At 30.6% G+C, this 22,073-nt stretch overlaps 1 protein-coding gene across 9 annotated transcripts; it reads right to left on the reverse strand.

Annotated features, from left to right (window-relative positions):
• LOC111286975 (type IV inositol polyphosphate 5-phosphatase 3-like) lies at positions 1–15,384 on the reverse strand. 9 transcript variants are annotated; one of them, XR_002693356.2, is made up of 12 exons: positions 10,739–11,015; positions 10,463–10,622; positions 10,207–10,284; positions 8,988–9,060; positions 8,753–8,857; positions 7,582–8,476; positions 4,123–4,307; positions 2,927–3,035; positions 2,666–2,808; positions 2,360–2,584; positions 1,383–1,446; positions 1–209 (listed from the first exon to the last, which is right to left on the reverse strand). XR_002693356.2 is itself a non-coding variant. In XM_089749595.1 (12 exons), the coding sequence occupies exons 2-11, from the start codon at positions 10,766–10,768 to the stop codon at positions 2,389–2,391; spliced, it is 1,929 nt and encodes a 642-aa protein (XP_089605721.1). In that variant the 5' UTR covers positions 10,769–10,770; positions 15,193–15,384; the 3' UTR covers positions 1,091–1,451; positions 2,360–2,388. The 9 variants fall into 9 exon arrangements, 5 of the variants coding, with proteins under 5 accessions (XP_089605721.1, XP_089605720.1, XP_022773448.1 ...); XR_002693355.2 differs by having other exon boundaries at positions 1,383–1,451; positions 10,739–11,013; XR_016330816.1 differs by lacking the exon at positions 1–209 and adding an exon at positions 647–1,047.
• Positions 15,385–22,073: the final 6,689 nt, after the last annotated feature.

The following is a 22,073-nucleotide window of genomic DNA, read 5'->3' on the forward strand; positions in this document are numbered from 1 at the left end:
TAAGAGAACAACACTTTGATTCTCATTCTTTTAGAATATAACATTTTTGTTCATTTCAGGGCCTAACCTGGATAGTTTAGTCTCATACCTAACTATACATCATTGGATGACCATTCCTCCGTATCCCAGATGCTACATTTGCTTCATTTTGATATCTGCATGTTCTCTGTCTCTCTGTCTCTCTCTCATATTATTTTGGGTCAAAGTTCCTGAAAAATTGAAGCCTATAAGAAAAGAGGCTGGAAGACCAAAAGGAGCTTCCTTTTTTTTTTTTTTTCATAAATTCTCAAAGTGAGACAATGATTATATTATGCATTTCAGCTTGAACTTTTTATTTATTGAACTCTATATAATAATAATATGCTTTTGTGTGCACTTCCCTATTCATTCATAGACATAGACATGAAAAAGGAGTCTGAGTCCTGCCACATTAAAAGGAATGAACAACTTACAACTTTGAATTGAAGTTACATAGTAGCCTTTCAAAATATAGTAACTACCATGATTCAAGGCCTTTTAAAATGAAGCATAATGAATCCTTCATCGTTCCATTTGCCAACCAAAGAAAGTATATGAAATGATAAATGGTATTATACTATCAAGCTGGAATTTTTCCACCTGCATTTGCAGTTAGATCTTATATCTTATAAAGCCTAGGAAGCTTAGGAAAGTTTTAGTCATGGCATGATATAGACGGCAGAATAAAGAAACATCTAATGGCTAAGGTAACCATGTATCTCGTTTAGAGATGTATACAGGCCATATGGTTTTACTTTTATGCCAAGCTAGCCTATTTATTTTCTTTAATGTAACTCGCAGAATTTTGCTCTATATTCGAGCTATAGAAATACCACCAAACATAGGAAGTTGAGCCTCATCCAGTTATAGAGAATTGTAAATATACGTATGTTAAGTAATATCTGTAAGTGGCTCTTTTGGTGTGAAAGAACTCAGGATTCATGTCATCAGTGATCACATTTACAGACACCCAAAAGCAGAGAGAGAGGGAGGAGATAACGTAGATAGACAAATAGCAGTTCATAGCACCTGCAAATATTACAGAAGAATGTAGTTTTGGACAGCCAAAAGATAGCAACTCCACCACCAAAAAACATGCATTGACTATATCTTTACATCATCAGCTAGAAAAAGCTGCTGGTAGAAGGGCATATTGATAAACTTTATGCCAAAGCTGTATGAATACATGCAAACTCAACTGTAAATGTATCTGCATTGTTCTAGAACCTATTTGTGAAACCCCTAGCGTTTATGCATTTATACAATGATTACAATATACATTATCTTAACAAAGTAAAAAAAAAAAAATTTGAAATGAACGAATCCAAGGTGTAGCTAATATCAAGAGTTATAGGAGCTCTCACCCCCAGGCTCAAAGGTGCAGGCATAGATTTGTTTTCCTTGATGATCTCCCAGCAAACGGCAAACCTATCCTGCATCAGAAAGCAAGCCTTTTATTTGGAGGAATAAATAAGCATATGTAACTTTAAGTTTAATCAATAGATATTTTCCAAGTATCGGACTCCATATAGACAAGTAAATCGGCAATGACTGCTGTAAGAGACACTTGACCGAAGACTTACGAGGTTTCAATACAATGATGATGGTAAAGCCAAAAAAAAAAGAAAAATGAATACAGGATGATATGTAAAATGGCCGTGCCCTCAAACCCATTTCATATGTTTGGTTTCAGTTCCAAGTTTGTGGTACGAGGGGTTGTGGTAAAGATCAGGAAAAAGATTTGTTCTAAAAAACCTTTCCCTCGTAGAAATCACCTAAATCTCCATGTTACAATCTGCCATCTATCTTATCCAGTCAGAATGGAATTTCATTCATGATATGTAAATAGGGAAACATTTTCCTATGGTGACAGATGTTGGATGAAACACAGATCTGGCACTGGGGTCCTTTATTTAGCATCAATTTCTTCTACTTCAAAAAAAAAAAGAAATCCAATTGCCTTCGTGTATCATCCTTGATACATCGAATGATACAAGATGTTCTGCAACCACTAAGTGTATCACATTAATGAGGTTCAAATTCTCAATGGAAATATTAACCACCATTAAACCAATATATACCAATCAATGCCTCTTTCAGAAACAGATTCTCACTAACGCAACATAGACTGCTTCTCTCTAACTATGTTTAATCTTGTTTCCTTACCTTATTCCTATAGGATCTTGCCAACTTCAACTGTTCCCCCTCTCACCCGACATCATTAAACTAATAACTCTGTAGCAAGCATTACATTATTTCCCTAGTATGCATCATCACCATTTATAATACCTTCTGGTAGAAAGAACCTACCTACCATTTATAAACATAGCAAACCACTCACCTGATCCAACGAGGGGACTTGTTCCAACATCAGTATTCAACAACTTCCTCGTTTTCAATTTCAGCATTGGTATAGGTGAGAGCTCGCTGTAGTTTCCATGGACAAAATACCTCAACCTCAGCCACATATATTGCAGTAACAGGGCGATGATCAGAAAGTTTAAGCTCAGTCCTCCTATAACTTAGTTGCCTCATTCCTTTACCATGCGAAAGGATGCGGTCACACCTGAAAGATGAGGTGTATTAGAAAAATTCACAAGACAAACAAACAACAAAGGATAGATCATTTAATCTTCTTTAAACATACCAAGCAGGGGTTCGCCTCCCAACCTTGGGATCTTCTCCATAGTATTTCTCTGAATTTAACTCATATTTGTATGTTGGTGCAAAATTTAAAGCGCCCTCAGCCCATCCATCAAATGTACGACCTTTCCGCAGCTCTCGTACAAGCTATCATGACAAGATAATACACTTAATAGCTAAACTACCATCCTATCAACAGCCTTCAAGTTCATATTTGACTAGAAAACTGCAATGATCTAGACTTTGTGTAGGGCTACTAAGCTACCTGGTCTTCCTCAATCAACTTGGACCACTCCATCTTGGAGATGAGATCAAGTGTTTTGTGATACAACAGGTTTAATCGGTAATTTAGATCACCCAACCAAATTATTCTTCTGCACGAAAAAAAATATCTCTGTTATATAATCGGGTCAATGATAGATGAGTAATATAAGTGTACATATCCAAAGAATGCTTGGCATTTTCCAATTTTTGAACAAGCATAACATTTCATTAAATAAACAAAAATAAGCATAAAATATATAACTTTTTGGTAGGTACATTAAGAATGTCCCCCAGGAGTGCTGTTTATAGGCACTAAAATCCAATTACTCCTTGTATATGGGGGCCAAATTCTGCATCATTACATTTAAAATTATAAAACATGTTTCCTTTGATATAGTACTACTTCAAGTCTTAATATGCAATAAAGACTACATTATTCAACAGCATAAGCATCCCTTTCACTTGGAAAAAAAATCAATTGATTCCACTGCTATGAATGATTTGGTTTCAACATAATTTATTTTCATAAACTAGCCCTCATCTAAATGAATGAGTTTAACAGTATCAATGGTGCAAAAATATTTGAGATATGCTTTATTTACACCTATTTATTAATCAATCTGTCTATCTTCCCTGTAAATGTGCTTTCTGGATCAAAATCTCATGCACATGCACACTTTTAGGTTCCATTTGGTTGTTATTTTTATTCCTTGCTTTTTGTTTCCTCAAAAGTTACTACGAAGCAAAGGAAATGGTAAAAATCAAGATCACAATTGATTGAAATGACTAAAATACATCAATTTTAACATGTCTGTTTAATGTATAAAAGTAAAATCAAGCGGTTTTTTATCCAAAAAGATATAGTTTAAATTTTTTTAAAAAACACTGTTTGCTTTTGCATCCAAATGCACTTTTTGATTTTTAGTTCCAAAAGTAAAAACAAATAGTAAACATAACAATCAAATTACAAATGGAACCCTAGTTTATTTAGATGCCAGCTTGCATGGTCATGGAGCAAGTAATAAAACAAGAGTGTTTATTTCTTTTTCTTTCCAGGTTCCTATATTCCATGAAACTTGGAGGAACTTCTCATAATATATTACAAATAGTCAGAATGTAACAATCACAACAACTAGAATGATAGATGAGTCAATAATGACTAATTCACACCACAAGTAGATATTAAAGTGTACTCACTCATGATCATGAATACTTCTGGGAAGTTCAATTGCAGAAAGAGAATGAAAATGAGTTCGCCTAAGTATTTCTTGCACATCAGCATTTCTTTTAAGTTCATCTCCATCTTTTTCACCTGATGTCAGGTGACTGCATATAAAACAAAAAAATGTTTGATATATGGACATGCTGACTGATATAGATCCCTGGAAGAAAAATGAATGGCCATAATATTAGCTAAAGACAGCAGAGTTGAATAACAAATATGATCAGCAGCTTAAAATTTTGATAAAAGAATGTAGTAGCACTGGATCTAATAAATTGCTTCAAAGATTACCACCCATAAGCAGAACTCAATGTTACAAGACATGGGAAGCAAAAAGTCAACATGATTATTGTAGATGCATGGTTTGGGTTTATTGTAATCATACTATCTCACTCTTGAACACGTCTTTTAGCTACTTGTTGCAGGTACACCATGGACCGCAAATATCACTAGGTAAAGTAGAGACTAGCTATTTGATTGGAGTAAACCTGGGATCGGTGGCAGGACTTGCAATGCTCTCAGATCTTTGCAATGTCATAGTGCATTTTTGGTTTGGTGGGCTTCAATCTGAGACTGCTTAATGGGTTCTTGAATTGACCCCTTTGGAGTATCTGCGTACCTACCATCATGAGTCATTTGTTGACCCATAGAATCACCTACATCACTTATGAAAAGGCTAGATGTAACAACGAGTCATCCTATTTTATACCCCATTCCTTATCACTAAAAAATCATCACCACCTCATTGGCTACATTAAATAAACCCCCTTAGCCAATAGCATATGGCCTAACATCATTTAGAAGAGAATCACAACTTCACCACCTAGAATTTCTCACACTAGTTCTAGCCTTATTCCATCAAATCACCTCTCATGTTACTACCTTCCACACTCCCTCAATGACCATATCTTGATCACCTTCTTTCAAGTGTACATACTTCTAATGTGCCTTATCTTCCGCCACTCCTTCAGTTCCATCAACTACCAAAACAACTCAAGTGCGCAAGGGCTGTCCTGCATACCCAGTTGTAGCGTTACCCATCCCTCACTAAGGTCCCGTTCAGTGAGTGGTCCTGGGACCCTGGGGATTCATCCTCACTGCACCAGGGCCTTCTCACAGCACCAGGGCCACTTACAGAATGAGCCTTAAAAGAACTCTATAAAACTATTGATAAAATGAGATTTGATCTTCCTTTAAAAAAATATATTAAATTACTGAATCCTTCCTATTTATCAGGGATAGTTAGATAATTTAAAAACATTGGAAAAGAATGCACAACATTCTTGTCCAAGTTGAAATTGGCAATAACAAATCCTACACTATGTTGCAAAGACACTGAGATATGTGATTAAACACTACAAATCACATTTTCTAGATGCTATCCAAAGCCACATTCTAAACCAATGATCGGCATTATGAAATGAGAATTAGTCTTCACAAGTCAAGGCTCAAAATTATAGTTGAATTTAGTGACACCTGACTTGATGCCAGGTGGGAGCAATATTTACGGCAAAAATGTAGTCAATTTGTTACAAAAGAAGTGCATATGACGAAGTTATAATCCTTGGATTGTGAGGCATAAGATGTTAATGTATGCCCAATGACCAATCTGATTGACGTAGAACAATTTGCTATATTTTGCATTATTTTTACATAATAAGACATTTTTTTTATCTTCAAGCATTTTTATATTCATTATTTACTTGGTTCATAAAAGATAAGTCCATGGAATAAATATGTTTGGCAAAGGAAATTGTGAACAAGTTGTAATTGTGACATCCTTAATGCATGAGAACATTATTCCTAAACTGTTCCTAGCTGATACTCTTTATCAAGAAAGATGGATACTGACATATAAGCTCTTGAGTCCGGTATATGTTTATGCTTTTAAGAAGTAAGCAACTAATCTCATAAGTTGATGTATGGATAAATTAGTGCTTAACATATAGATTCATGTTACAAGAACAAGTTTACAGAACATGACCTGAAAATAAGAATATTCAATGGTACATCACTTAAGTGTCTAGTGCAATATTCTCATGTAATGGTTGCATAAGTTGTCTTTTGACTTAAAGTTCAACATCTAGCTTGTATGACAAGCATTATACTTTGACACCCACTCATACACAGTCCTAACCAAGGATGCTCAATGGGATAGATATTGGTCATAGCATGTATCACATGGAGTTAGAGTAATGTCCGTGATAGGATTCATCATTGTTCTTGTGATCGAATGAATATCTCATTGTTCTTGTGAAGAGGTTAACTCGAAAAATCTTTGACCAAAGTGGAATAAAGTTTTGAAGGAGTTCAAAACTCATCTAAAGAGTTAAAAGCTTCAGGTGAATCAAGAAGTACAATGGTCAGGGCACATAGAGTAGATACCAAAACATGCTCTAGCTCCGTCAATTATAATGATAAAGGGATTGAATTATGCAGTAAGACCATGGACAATAGGTCAATCAAACCTTCTTGACTCCTTAATATTTAGGTGGTCATAATACATTGCTAGATGTCAATCTTGATTTATAAATATGAAATTGATTAATTAGAGAATTTATAATGAAGCAAAGGGGTTTGATTAATCTAATCTTAAGTACACTAGGACTACAACATTCGTATTTATTGCCAACATATTAAGGACCTAATGGGTCACATGCATTAAGAATAATTAAGTTGAGAAATTAAAATGGGAGAATCAAGTTGGACTTGATTGAAATTAAGTTTGAAACTTTAGGGACTTAATTGAAAACAATCAACAAGTCCAAGAGGTCAGCAAAATACAATCCTATTTGGAATAGGATTGTGATTAAGTGGCTATCGAATTTGCCCTTTTAAATAAGAAGCCTTCCCGTCCCTCTTATGATACAATTGATTTAAGGAATTCATCTCAAACATTTAAGAGGTAAAACCCTAGCTAGCACTAGGTCTCGGTTTTGATTATCCTAACTTCTCCAAGACATTTTCTCTTTAATTATTTGTGTGGATACCATTAGAGGGTGGACAATTTAATGGTTAAAGGTTTGCTAAAACCTAGCTAGCAAGTCTTGAATATTCTTGGATCAAAAACCCTAGCCGAACACCAATTAAGGTTTTAGGTATGATTCTTGATTCTCATTAAGTGATAGAACCAAATGTGCATAGCAATATCATTGTGTGATCCATTCTTTTGGGAACTAAAATTTTAAATTTCCGCTACTCAATCTCTGATTTTGCATGATTAATTCTCAACATAAGGTTCAACACAAGGCACACCCGAGCTTAGCTATGAAGAGGCCTAAATGTAAAGTGTCTAACCTAAAAAATACATGAGCTACAGCACTATAATATACAAACTATATTATTCCAGGAAATGCGAACATGACAAATAAAAAGGCAAACATTCAATTTAAGGATAAAAATTCAAGAAACTAACGTTACTAGAAGGATCAGACCTTGTTACCAATGTAGCCCATTACGCCAACACCAACAGTAGACACCTTCAAATTCCGAACATGCCTGCGCAAACTCCTACGAACCCATATGGTAAGGAAAATTCCGACCATCTGCTTACTTACTATTCTTACATATGATGATCTTCTTTTACGCTTCATGAGGGATTCGAGGTCAAGATCTGCAAGCAAAGCTATCCCTGATGCCCTGTCATTTATAGACTTGAAGGAACTATATGTTTGAAAAGACTTGGTTGCTCGAAAAGATTTGATCGATTTGAAAGAACTTGGTCTGTCCAAAACATGCTGAGATAACAAGTTTAGTGGAGGCTCTGGCCAGCTTAAACCAATCCTTTCAGTCCCACTAAGAATTCTGGTTAATTTTCCATTTTGTTCAATCCCACTAAGCATTTTGGTAAATTTTCCATTTTGTTGACTGACAGGGGCTTCTACATTTTCAGCAAAATCCTCCGTCCGCAAGCAATTCAATCTATCTAACCGCTTTGGAGAAGAATATTGCCTCTGTAAATCCTGCTCTATTGGCATATCAAGTTTAGCACCATCATTACAGTCTAAAATCCCAGAATTGGTGAAAACACTTTTATTTCCAACTGAATTATTGACTTCATCAAAACCATTGGGTTCTTCATCCAATGGATAAATTTCTTCACCGATATCACTATCACTTTCAAGAATTATCTCCTCTTCTAAATTTGGAACATCATCAGATGGCTTAAACTTTGATGGAGATGGGGGATCACTATAGCATTTAACTTTGGTAGTTGTTGATTGAATTCTATTGAGTGTTTCACGGATGATGTTTTCCCACTTTGGAACTGGGCGGCTGTCTTCAGCACCAAAAATATTCCCAGCATTTAATGGTATTATCTCCTGAAGACTAAAAACATAAAGCAATTATCATATTTAAATATGAACATAAATAACAAAAAATCAAATTCAGAGATAATTGCTAAAAGAAAGATCTTCTAATTCTGAATTGACATGCACAATTGCAGGTGTTTTGAGGTCAAGCTGATAAAAACATGAAAGTTATCTAAAGAATTTTTCACGTAAATACTGCTTGTGATTAAAGCATGCCAACCAAAGAAAATCAGCTTCAAATTACAACCAGATATTGAAGAAAGTTCAAAATTCATGTCAGGAATATACTCACCCAAGCACGTATATGTCAGCAGGCTCATTGATATCTATCCAATCATCAATATCTAGGTCATCAGGCGGAACCTTTCCACCAACATTCCAGGTACCAACACATACTCTATTAATTAAAAAGGACAAAAAAAGGTTTCAGCAACAAAACCTATAACAACTAAACTCCTTTAAGTCACCAAAATAGTGCAACTAGTTTAAGATTTATGCGTGAAAGCAACAAGGGAGAGGCACTGCACCTTATTTCCTTTGTGTTTATGTATTGTGCCCTAAAAGTCTCTGACTTTCGTCTCCTCAACCTTGGAAGACCATCTGAGCACAAAAAGAGGACAAAAAAAAAAAAAAGAATTTGACTATGCATAGAGTAAAGAAATTAAAAAGAGCAATTCACTGCACTCCCTGAATTGTAGATTCATACAAGCTGCAAAAGATTTCATTTAAAATTCAAATGTCAAGTCTCTGGTTGCAGGGATATATGATTAAAACTTAAGGGTTAAAGTTACAAATGACCACTGAGCTATAGTGAAATGTTCAATTTGGTATCTGAACCTTAAAAATCTAGTTTATGGGTCATTCATAATATTAACCCAAAACTTAACAAGAGGGTGAAAAGTGCCCTCCTAAAAATCGCAGTGTAAATAATAGTACCTGACTAATTAGCTTCACAGCATTTAAAAGGTAATTTGGTTGCAAATATTAGAGTTATGAGGGGTAAAACTGAAAAAATTTAACTCTTAAAAACTGGCTTAGTTAGATGCTATAGATAACTCCATTTTATGTGGCCCTCGGTTGCCTTTCAAGTATTGTTAGAAGTGCACATCTTGAAAGGAAAGGCAAGAAGAGAGCTATAGCCAATCAAAGAAAATCATCAATAAAAAACTTTGTCATGTTGATCAATTTTCCACTAGCCAAATAAAAAATAAAAATTCCTTCACACCTAACTCCATTGACTTAATCTAGCAAGCCTCATCAACCATTAGGTGCAGCAGCAGCTATCGGAGGAAGGAACTAATTATAAAGGAACTCAATGACAAGTGCCAACGTAAAGATGCTGCAAATACAAACAATGACAGGGGCTGAACTCGAGGCATGATTGCATTTTCTTCACTTGATACGAATTATATTGAATAAGCTTTCTACTAAATCATCAACTATCTTATGTTGAAAAAAAATCTCAATCCCAATATCACTACCATTTCAATTTGGCTGCTTTACAGACCAGCTGATCATAAAACTGAATTTTGAACTCCACCAAACCCCCAATGCAAGCATCTACAACCCAAATTTTTGGACTAGATGATCCTCATGTATTCTACAGCAACTTCAATTTCCAAACTTTACAACTAAAGAAAAATGATGCCACTCAAGTGTCAAGAAAATAGAAGATAGCTAGCTTGATCACACAAAAGATATAGCAAAATAAAAACGTCAACGTTACTAAGGGATTAAAATCATTACCATTTAGATCAGGCTGAGGCTCCTCCTCTCTGTTCCCTCTAAACCTTGATTCTCTGCCATTGGCACATTCAAAGAATTCTGCAAAACCCCACTTCACATTTAGACTCAAACCCCAAAAGGGTATTATTAGAACAAAAAAGGAATCCCTAAAAACAACTCCACAGCACATAAAAACCACCAAAAATCTCAAATTTCCTAAAAAACTGGGGAAAATCCAAATTAGATATGGGGTTTGAAGAAAAATGGAGCAGGTCACCTTCGGTTTCAGCATCAGAACCAATGTCGTCTTCATCCTCAGTATCGGCGCCGTAATCGGAGTCTCTGGGAGTGATGTTGAGCAATTTCCGCATGACAACTTGAGGCCAAAAGAGCTGTAGGCAGGAGCAACCAAAAAAGCAGATTTCAACCCAACTTCTCTGCAAGTTCTCTCTCAGTTATCCCATAATTAAAAACCAAACCCACAAAACAAAAACCAAAACAAAAACAACAAAAAGAAAGAGAGGGATGAAGCCTCATAGAAAATAAAAAGTACCTGTGGCTGGTGCGTTGAACCCTGCTTCATGGCTGTGTATTCAAAAAAAACGTAAAGATATGAAGGGAGCAAAGAAGAAGAAGAAAGAAAACAATGGAAGCCAAAGTCTTTTGGGAATAGAAAGAGGTGGATAGAAAGACGAAAGCAGTTGGTGGAAAAGGTCAGCAGAAACTTCCTTTGCGTGGGAACATAACGGTAGTGTATTGGCCGGTGCGGCACTAATAGTTTGTACTTAAGCTTGATTTTGACTCTTTAATTAAGGAATTAGTGGCTACCCATGATTCAGTAGCACATGAAAATTCCTTGTTTTTTTTAATTAAAGTTGATAACTATTGAATTAATCTCCTATATGAACATACATATATATATATATATATTGGCTTTGTGTAATTTTGTGAGTTTTGAGTTGCTATGGTTTAAGCTAAATTTCACTCACACTTTCTAAATAGTTAAAATGTGAGTTAAGTGTATCGACGAGTTATTTATTTTTTCACAAAATAAGCAAAAGTTGAGGGTCGAATTTTAGTTATCTTTTAAGCTTTGTTTAGTTCATGTTTTTGTTATTTATTTATGTAAAAAAGTAAGTAGAAAATGAAAATTTAAAAAAAAAAAAACAAATAAAAGTTTAGCTTTTTGTCAAGAAGGGATGATGCCGAGTCGGGGAAAGGGGGACATTAGCCGTTAGGCGGGTGGGGCGGCAGGGCAAAAAAATGGTCTAAAATGGGGGCCTAGTTGGACCAATTGTCAGCTGACCTGGTCTGGTCTGGTCTCCATTGGAGGTGACTTCAATTTCCTAACGTTCCAAATGGCAAAAACTTTAGCCGTGTATTTAATTTGTTGTAAACCGATTGTTTGATATAGCTGAAACACTGATCATTCATATATGTTAAGAATTCAGATGGGATGCCGGGGGAAGTACAGTTCCTCATTTTGTTCTTTTCCCATATATAAAAATTATGATCCACAATTATGTCAACTTGTCTTTGTATTTCATTCACTGAAACCAGACGGAGACCACCTACTTTTGTCATAAAAAGTGAACTAACATAAATATATATATATATAGCGGTAAAAAATAAATTTCAAATAAATAAAATATTTAATTTTTTAAATTAAAATAAGATGTGTCGAAATATATTTAATACTATTCTTACAAACGATCATTGATAAAATTTGAATGTAAAAATTTTTCAAAAAAAAATTTTAATCAATTAAATCAATTATTTATTAATATATATAATAATTAGATAAGTTCTCAAAATTTATTCATAAATATAAACAAATTTTATTTTATTATAATTAAAATTTCGATAATATAAAATATTTAATTTTTTGTTGAAAAAAGAGAGATGAAGGGTTCAGAATAGGGGTGTAAATGATACATTAGTACTCGCCAGCTACTCGGGTTCGATTCGAAAAAAATTCGAATTCGGTTCGATTATCGTCGAGTCGAACTCGAGTTCGAGTAGCTCGACTTATCGATCGAGCCGAATTCGAGTATTCTTATATCTGACTCGAGTAACTCGCGAGCCTAATCGAGCTTTTATATTTAAATATATTTTTATTATTTTAATTAATAAAATATTTCGAATCCGAGTTCGAGTTCGAGTTCGAACATGAATAATCGAACTCCTGTCGAGTATACGAATCGAGCTTATTTTTATATATTAATTGAGCTTAATCGAGCGAGCTCGAGTAGCTCGAATTCGATCACGAATCGAGCTCGAACTTCAAAAATAAAACTCGATCGAGTTCGAATCGAGTATCGAGCCCCGAGTTGTGAGTCGAGCTCGAGCTCGAGCTCGAACTTCTCACTATTCGGCTCGGCTCGACTCGTTTACAGCCCTAGTCCAGAAGCTGAAAAAAGAGAGGGGAAAAAAAAAAAGTTGTGGCTGAATGGTTATAAAATTGAAAAAAAAAAATTAAGCTAAAGAAGTCAACAATCAAACAAAACACAGCACTGAGTATGGCAGATTGGAACTCGCACACATCATTTACTTCTCTCTTCTTTTCCCACCTCACTCAAACCCCAAAAAATTTAAAGTAAAATTATTTCATCCTTTCAAGTAATAAGAATCTAACTAATTAACATTATTAAATCTTCCTTCCCTGTTGCTTAAAACGCATCTTCTTCAAGTTTACCCTCAGATATTCAACCTCTGCTCCCTACTGCCTCTTTGCCAGGATCCAATTTAGTTTCTATAACGTCAGCTGAAGCTTTAAAATCAACATTGTTTCTTGGTTTGCTGGTATTTTGTGTATTGCAGCAGTTTTTTGGTGTGTGAGGTACTCTTGGTCGCATTTTATATCTAAAAGCTTCTACCAAATAACAAACCAGGCTTGGTGATGCAAACGTAACGAGTTCTGGTTTTATATCCGTGATGATACTTTGGCCTTTGGGTGATGATACTTTGGATGACAAGGTAGACACGAAAACTCCTATAGCAAAAATCACCTTCTCTATTAAAGTTCATATGTATTTTTTTTAATATTGAATTATATTTGATAATTATATTTGAAAAAAAATTCATATCTTAATATTTCATCACATAAATTATTTTATATTTTATAATTATGCTTTTTAGTATTAAATTATATAAATACATATTTTAAATTTCCTATCCATTCTCGCAATGAAGTGAGGGTTTATTTTCTAGTATATAAAAAATATGATCCCCAATTGTGCCAACTTGACTTTGTATTTCATTCAATAAAACACAGACGGTGACCCATACTTTTTTCATAAAAAGTGAACTAACATAAAAAAAATAAATAAATATTTAAATTCTACTCTAAAATATAAATAAAGTTTTTAATTTTTTATTGTATGAAATTAAAGTCATAAAATTTTATTTTATTATAGTCGGAATCTTGATGGCATAAAATATTTAATTTCTTGTTTAAAATTTTTTAATTGGATGATTTAATTTATAAAAATATTTTCTTAAATTTATTTGGATGAGTTAAATGAAAAAAATATATAAGTGAATACTATTTAAAAATTTTATCAATTGGACATTATTCATCAATTTTAAGATTTAATAAGCATAATTATAATAAAATAAAAATTTATAATGTTAATTTCATACAATAAAATACCGATGATTTATTTACATTTTGAAATAAAGTTTGAGAATCTATTTGGATATTAAACCTAAAAAAATAGATTTACCAGAAAAAAAAATTGCCTCTTCTTTTAAAAGAGTATGAAATGTGAATATCCAAATTTTGGGTTCACTTCAAATAAAATACTCTCTATAAATAAATAAATATATATATATATATATCCATAAATTCTGATCCGACTTTGATCTAACGGTTCCAATTACAATTCTTGTCTAAATGTGGAGCTACTTTTGTATTTTTTTTATATTTAAAATTAAATTTTTATGAATTTATTGTGTAATTCACTGACCATAAATAGTATTTATACATTGGTATAAATAATATTTATATTATACTATAGTTGACACTCAAAATTTGTGCTTACATCAACACAATATAGAATAAATATAATTGAAAATTTTTTTGAAGATATATAGAAAAGAAAAAGAAATACAGATGCCAGTGGCCCAATGCTTAAGAGTTCACGTAAAAAAAACGTAAACATAATTAATTAATTTACAGTTTTAAATTAAGACGGGGCTTAATGTGAAATTCACATGCTTTGATAAGATAATCACGATTGGGAAATGCCATTCTGTCGTTTCACATGAGAAACTTGTTCTTTGGATTCCAATTTTTATAATCCTATTCACTTATATAATATTATTACTACTTTTTAATATATTGGAGGAACTATAAATTTACATTATTTAGGCGGCATAGATGGACCCTAACACAGTGCTTTATGTCTTTAATCAAGTGCTGTGAATTGGACATTTTACCAATAAAGATAATTATTAAATTCATCCAAAAGGTCTGTCTTTACCAAACGACAGACATGATGTTTGAGTTGTTTATTATACAGTGAATTTTGAAATTATATAGTGACTTTTTTTGTATTTTTCAATACTACTTTGTTATTTATTTAAGTGATAATAGTGCCATTAATGTGTCTCCTACATGTATATCCTCCCCTATCTAAACCTTTTGCAAAATACTATATGTGATTACTACGTTTCATTGGTCGGCCAATTAAATATTCGTATATCTGAAAAAGGCCAAGGGCTTTCAGTGAATTGATGATATGAAAGAAATCACAGTTGTTGAAGAAAAAACCAGTTTTTTTTTATTTTAGTTCGGTTTTATTGATCCCGACCGATCAGATAACTGAACAATAAACCTTGATGATGATGATGATGATGATGATGATGATCACGATCATTTTTTAAAGCAAAAACATCAAAGTCAGGCATATAAGAAAAGATGAAAGAATATTGCAGTGGTGAGTGATGGGGTGAATCAAATGCCCAGAAAATGAAAAATTAATAATGTAGACAAAGATATCATACCTGTGTTTAGCTTGGCTATGATTATGAACTCTTCAACCGTGCTTCTCTAGAAAAAGAAAAAGTGCAATCTCCAGAAAAAGAAAGGAAGGATCTGGTAGTGGAAAGAGCTGGAGAGGAGAGAGGATTTTGTTTTCTCTGCAGCAACAAAGCCTTAATTTTCTCAGGGCATGGCTTGTTGAAAGAAGAAAATGTTTGGCCCTTCTTGGCAGATTTACATTTTTATATAGAGAATTTTTTGGTATAAAAAAGAATATAGTTTGAAAATAAGAAAAATAAGTGACAGTAATTATTAATATTTGAATTTAAAATTATTAAATGTTATTTTTTTAGAAATAATTGTATAAATTAATTTATTTAAAATTTGTATTTATATATTCTTTAAAGCCTTTACCAATTAAAATTATGTCAGTTGTCACTTCTTTTTCTAACTTTTTATCATTCTTTTTAAATTTTGTGGTGGTTGATCTTTTAATATTACTGTAAAGCATTAAGGATATGGTGTTAAATCTTCATTTCTTTTTTTGGCAATGAAAGGTTTAAAACGTTTTGGGACCCACATGTGAAATTCTGAAGCGACAGATACTCAAAAAAAAAAAAAAGTAAACAAAAGGAAATCTCCAAGCCTTCTTTCTTTGACCTATTGGGCTTAATATAATTTTCATTAAAAGGTTAAAAAAAAACAAGAGGAAAGCAGTAAAAATATAACATTTATATTAGTGTAAGTGAATTTTTTTTGTGCGTCTATACATATATTTTGTGGGAAAAAGAATTATATATTGTAAGTGAAAAATGATGACATTTTATAAAAATTAATTGTAAAAAAATCTTTAAAATTAAGTGTATTTATCTTCTAAGATTTTAAAATTTTAAAATTAATTTTTTATAAAAATTATTATATGATTTATTATAATATATAAAATAATAATATACCATACATACTCTCTTTCGAACCCTATTCTTTCGTTTTCTATGTCTTTTCCTTTTCTACCAACTCAAGCATAGTTTTGAATTGATGGTAAGCATTATTGCTCCATTTACTTGTTTATTGCAGGCATTAACAACATAAATGTAAAAAAATGTAGATGTAAAAATCGTGTTTTACTTGAGCTAAATTTCGACCTTATCATTCATTATTGATCAATTTCTCGAGAATAAAAGTATATTCTTTTATGAGTTGGGATTTATCTATATTAGTATAACTTTTTTATGTTTTTTAGATCAAAATTAAATTTATGATTCGTTTGAATCAAAATAATATTTTTAAATTTAGTAATTTTAATCCAAAAATAAAAAAAAATGTTAAGCTAAATTCTCAATCCAATTAAATATCCAAACCAATGAAAGCAAAATAAAAAAATCAATTAACTACAAAGAGACAATAATTTAACGTAGTTTAACCTAACCGATCTACTTTTACAGATGAGAAAAAAATCTATTAGTTATAAAGAATTATAAACATATAAACATATCAATCAACATTCACAATCAATACGCATGAATCTTTTCATTTTACCCTAATCATATGGAGTATTCTTATATCTAAATAAAACACATATTTATGTGGACTCTCTCATTTTCCTCTAATCCACTCAAATATACACACTTATAAAAACTCTCTCAATCTCTTATAGTCTTATAGGGAGTTTACCTAACAAAATCTTACAACTTTCTTATATATTTTTTCACATACTTAATCCTATAAAAACTCTACCAATTTATAAGCATATTAACTTACCTAATAAGAATCTCTTTTCTCTTCAAATTTTTTTACAAATCTTTTTATCCATCAAATAGTATTTCATTAATTTTATCTCAAATAAATCTCTATTCAAGTGTCTTATGAGATTTGAATCAATCCCAACAAAAAAGGATAAGAATTATACTAATATAAGTGGATCATCTTTTATATATACTAGATTATAACCTGTGTTACACCACGAGAGAATGTAATAAATGTGTTATCATGTAATACTACATTTTTTTTTATCATGATGAGCTGAAAGTAAATTGCCTTTCTATTAGTTAAAAGGCATAATAGGTATCATCATATAGTAAAAAAGTTAAAGAATAAATGAATAATATCAGTATTATAATAAGAAAAAGCCAATTTTAAAGTTCCAACAATTGTTAAAATGGTAACAAACAGATAATAGTTTTTCATGAAAATCAAAATGTGTTTTGGTTTTTATAGATTATAAGCATAGAATTTAAAAGAAAAAAAGTAACTACCTCCAAGTATTTTGCCATGTAATTTGCATTCAAGATAGCTATCTTGGAAGCATTAGTAGATATCTACAGTATGATTATAATGAAATCAACATTGAAGGAAAAACATCTTATGGCAAAAAAATCCATTACTAAATGCCTTTGCAATGTGATGCTTATGGTAAATGATAATGACTAAAAGCCATAATTAACAACATGTGAAATGATATGCTTAGAATTTCAAGCATAATTATGCTTATAGAGTTATGATAAGAATACTACTAATCAATGAATTTCAAAGATAAGATACGAAAAGGAATCCAATCCAAGCCAACTTTTCGAATGCAATTCTTTAATAAGGATGCCTAAATATTGATAAGAGGAACATGAAAAAATATAAATTTTAATATATACATGCATATGTATATCTTAGAAAGTATATACCACAAAAAATGGAGGTAAAAATGATGCTAAACACTTCTTGACACCAATAGGTGCCATGCTAGGTCCACTACCTCCGTGTAAAATACAGAAGGTTTTGTAGATATTCAAATGGTAAACATCTATTCCAGTAAAACCTGGGCTTGTCAAACCAACTTGTAAGAAAAATAAAAGATAGTTTTCTTTAGAAAAAAATAAGCAAAATAAGTAAAAAAAAATAAGCAAAATAAGTAAAAAAAAAAGTTAAAATTAGTAAAAAAAAAAACCTTTTCTTACAAATATACCTTTGTTGATTCCATAGCATGGACATGCATAAATTGAGCTAAGAAAATAGCTATGAAACAAAAATAATTTCATAAAAGCAACAATATGAAATGAAGTTCAGAGGATTTTGCAAAATGCAAACTCTATGCATCAATTCCAAGGCAAATATGAACTATGGATTCCAATGACTAAAAGACTCGATATGTTTGCCAACAAATGAAAACTCCTCCATGTAACCAATTGCAAGTGATAAGGCGATATCCTTTATGTCCATCAACTATTTTCTTTATATATAGAGCTCTTATCTTTAGTAACCTAGAACCAATAACCATGAACTAAAAGTAGATAAAATTTAAAAAAAAACCAAAAAATTTCAATTGAAATAAAGAAAAACAAACCATCAAAATAATAAATGATATACGTGACAAAAGAAAAACCCAAAAAAGGATTATCCCAAAAAGGTTGAAATGAAGACCTACATAAAAAATCAACAATGCAAGAAACAAAATTCTTGGGATAATTATTCACATATATGATTATGATAAACATAACGAAATTGACAACAACAAAAGCAAAAATCAACCAAGGTATGAAAAATAACTTGACCCCATTGTCATAGATTATCTTACATATATTGTTGATATTTTCCTCATACATTTCATGGGCTAAAGGATAAGTGACATGAAATTAAAATAACAAATTAGATTTACATTAGCAATTCCTTAATCTTGAAAACAATCTTAGTAATGAATGTAATCATTCATATCATAGGAGCAAAAAACTAAAATGCCTAAAACTATTGATTCATCAAATATTTCAAATTTTTGACAACTAAAATATTAGTAAACAAACATAAAAACAAAATGATAACTAAATAAAAATTAAAGACATAAACTCATTTTCTTATCGCTCTCTAAATTTCTCAATTATTGTATCACAAAATGAAAGATCAAAAACTTTTTCTTTAAATACAACTCTTTCATACCAACCAAACAAATATTAATATAACAAAAAAAAAACCTAATATTTTGGCCTACCTTCTTAATTGACTACCCATATCTAGAATAATCATATTGAAAAAAAAGCATATAAATAAATAAAAAGAAAATTTTCACTCAAATAAAATGTCTCAAATTAAGTTTTCAACTTACCCTAATAAGATAGCTTAGAGATAAAAAACTAATTCACTGAAAAAGTCATACATTTAAACCAAATCAATTGCATTACTATGTAAGTAAAGTACAGTTAATACTACTCTTCGGTTCTTTTTATACACATTTGATTTCTCACACCTTTAAAATGTTGACATTCTCTCTCGCTACCACTTTACTCATCACCAGCTCGCTGTATCGTCTATCATCATGTATAACCTCTCATAATAAAAATAAATAAATAAACAAAAAAAATTATTTTTGTCTCAAAATATAAACATTTCGTGAAAGGGAAAAGAAAAAAAATTTATGAAAAAAATAAAAAAATATTGATAGTTTCAATCTATACCCAAAAAACCAAACCCAAGTGCATGCAATACACCAACCTTAAATTTAATTATATAAATAAATACGTGTAGCAAGGTTCCCACGTTAACTCTTCACTGCATACCAACTAAAGATTTTTTAAACTTATCTGGCTTAATATAAATTAATGAAAATAATAGTTTTCTAATTTTTCTTAAGATTGAGCATTAGTAATATCAAAATTATTAAGGGGACAAACCTTGCAAATTGACATGAAATCATGATTAGATCACGGTCTCCAATTCTAATATCAAGTAATTCATCACCAAACTCCTTTAAAATGGTCAATCTCTTTAACTTCCTTACTAAAACCCTAGGTTTTTTTCCAAACCCGGTGTCTTCTTTGTTTTAGGGTTCACTACAATTTCTAAAATAGAATGAAACATATAAATAGTATTAATTATAAACGATTAAATAAACAAAAAGATGTAAGGATATAGAATAAACAATCAAATAAATACCATTAATTATAAAAAGGAAACAAAATCAAAACGATTGTTCATGTATAAAAAAAATACAAATATAATAAATATTAAACTAATATATAATCCAAAGTTTAAAGCAAATGATTGGGATACCTTAATCTGATGAAAAGGAAAGGTTCACATGGAAAATTTGTCTGTGAAATGCATTAACTTCCTCATTGTCGATTGCACCGAAATATCCAAAGCCATTACCAAAGCTAAGTTGTACATCATTGGTGTTTCAACCATAGTAGTGGTTCTAGCCAAGCCACCATCAAGTCCTACTAAGCTCATCTTAGTTGTCACGAAGCTAGGGAATTTGAGGATTTGCTTGAGAAAATCATCGGTGGGGGCCTTGTTAGGGTTCTTGGCCATGAAAAAATCTTAGTGGTGAGTTATGGGTATCAAAGAGCATCTACTTGTAGAAAAGAAATAGGAAAAAGGATTGAACCAAACAAAATAAAATAAAAAAGAATATTTAAAGAAGAACTTTGATTATTTCTTTGGCTTTCTTTCTATCTTTCTCTCTTAATGAAATGGGAAATTTTTTTTCTTTTTTTTCTTCATGAGAAAGAAACAGAGTGAGGAAGAGAATTATCTCTTCCCAAATTATCCTTCTAATTCTCTTTTAAGATATTGATTAATTGTTTTTATCTATGCAAATGGGGATTACTTTCATATATACTAGAATTTGATACCTGCAACTTTGGGTTAACCTTTTTTTATCATTTATTTTATTTGATTTATTTTAATATAAAAATACAAAAATAATACAAATGAAATATTATGAAAATATTAAAAGTTAAAAAAAATTAAATCTAATATTTAATATGTTATGATTATTGTTTTTATTATTGACTTTTAGTATTATATTAATAGCATTATTTTTTAAAAAATTATTTTATTAATTACATCATCTTTCCAATTTATTATATTTAATAATTTTTGGTAAAAACAAAGACATATATGAATAGTATAAAAATTATAATTTTTAATGAAACAATTTATATTTTCGTTTTTATGAATTTTCATATTTTTATTTATTATTACGATTATATATTTTTAAGATTTTAATCTTTTATTTTTTATATAAATATTACATAAAAATTTTTATGATTTGAACTTTTCTTTTCTTGACAATTAACTGGGATTTATTATTATTATTATTATTATTATTATTATTATTATTATTATTTTCATGATTGGTAATTATAGGAAAGATTATAAGAGAGAAAATGAAAAAATCTCAATTATTGTTTTGTTCTATTTTCCTCTTTTCCTTCCCTTTTTTTATTTTTTTAATGAAAAGTATTAGGGTTACTATTTTATTTTTTAAAAAAATATAAACTTAAATATACATATCTCTTTTATTCAAAGATTTGAATATTAATATCCACAAAAAAAATCATAATTGACATATTTTTATTGATTCAATCTTTTAAATTATTTGAAATCATAATATTTTTAGAAAATATCTATAGAAATTGAGTTAAAACTTTCAATTAAGAAAATAAATTTTAATAGAATTTGAAAATTGTTATGCCAAATAGGCTTTTTTTTCATTTTTTTATTTTTTTAATATCTTTAAGTAAAAAGTAAAAAATAATTATAAAATTTATAAAAATTTTCAATTTGATTTTTTTACATTTTTATTATTTTATTGTATTTTTACGTTTCTTTGTTTATTATTACTATATTTTCTTAAAGTTTTTATTTTTATTTAATAATTAAAAAATAAACAAAACCTTTATACTTTAGAGTGGGTTGTGTTGGGTTTGAAATCTCATGTCTATAAATCTATTTTTTAACTTTAGGCCAAATTATTCTTAATTACAAAAATAGTTTGTTTTTTTCTTTTCTTCTACAGAATAAATTACAATAATTAAAATCAATATCATAAGTTTTTCTTATTCTCTTCTTTCTTTCACACTTTTCCAATTGTGCCTTTTTTTTTTTCAATTTTCTTCATTTTTCTCTAGTCAAAAAAATG

This window comes from Durio zibethinus, chromosome 20 (genome assembly GCF_047325235.1).
Source record: "Durio zibethinus cultivar Kanyao isolate XHJ-2024 chromosome 20, ASM4732523v1, whole genome shotgun sequence".
Taxonomy (NCBI): domain Eukaryota; kingdom Viridiplantae; phylum Streptophyta; class Magnoliopsida; order Malvales; family Malvaceae; genus Durio; species Durio zibethinus.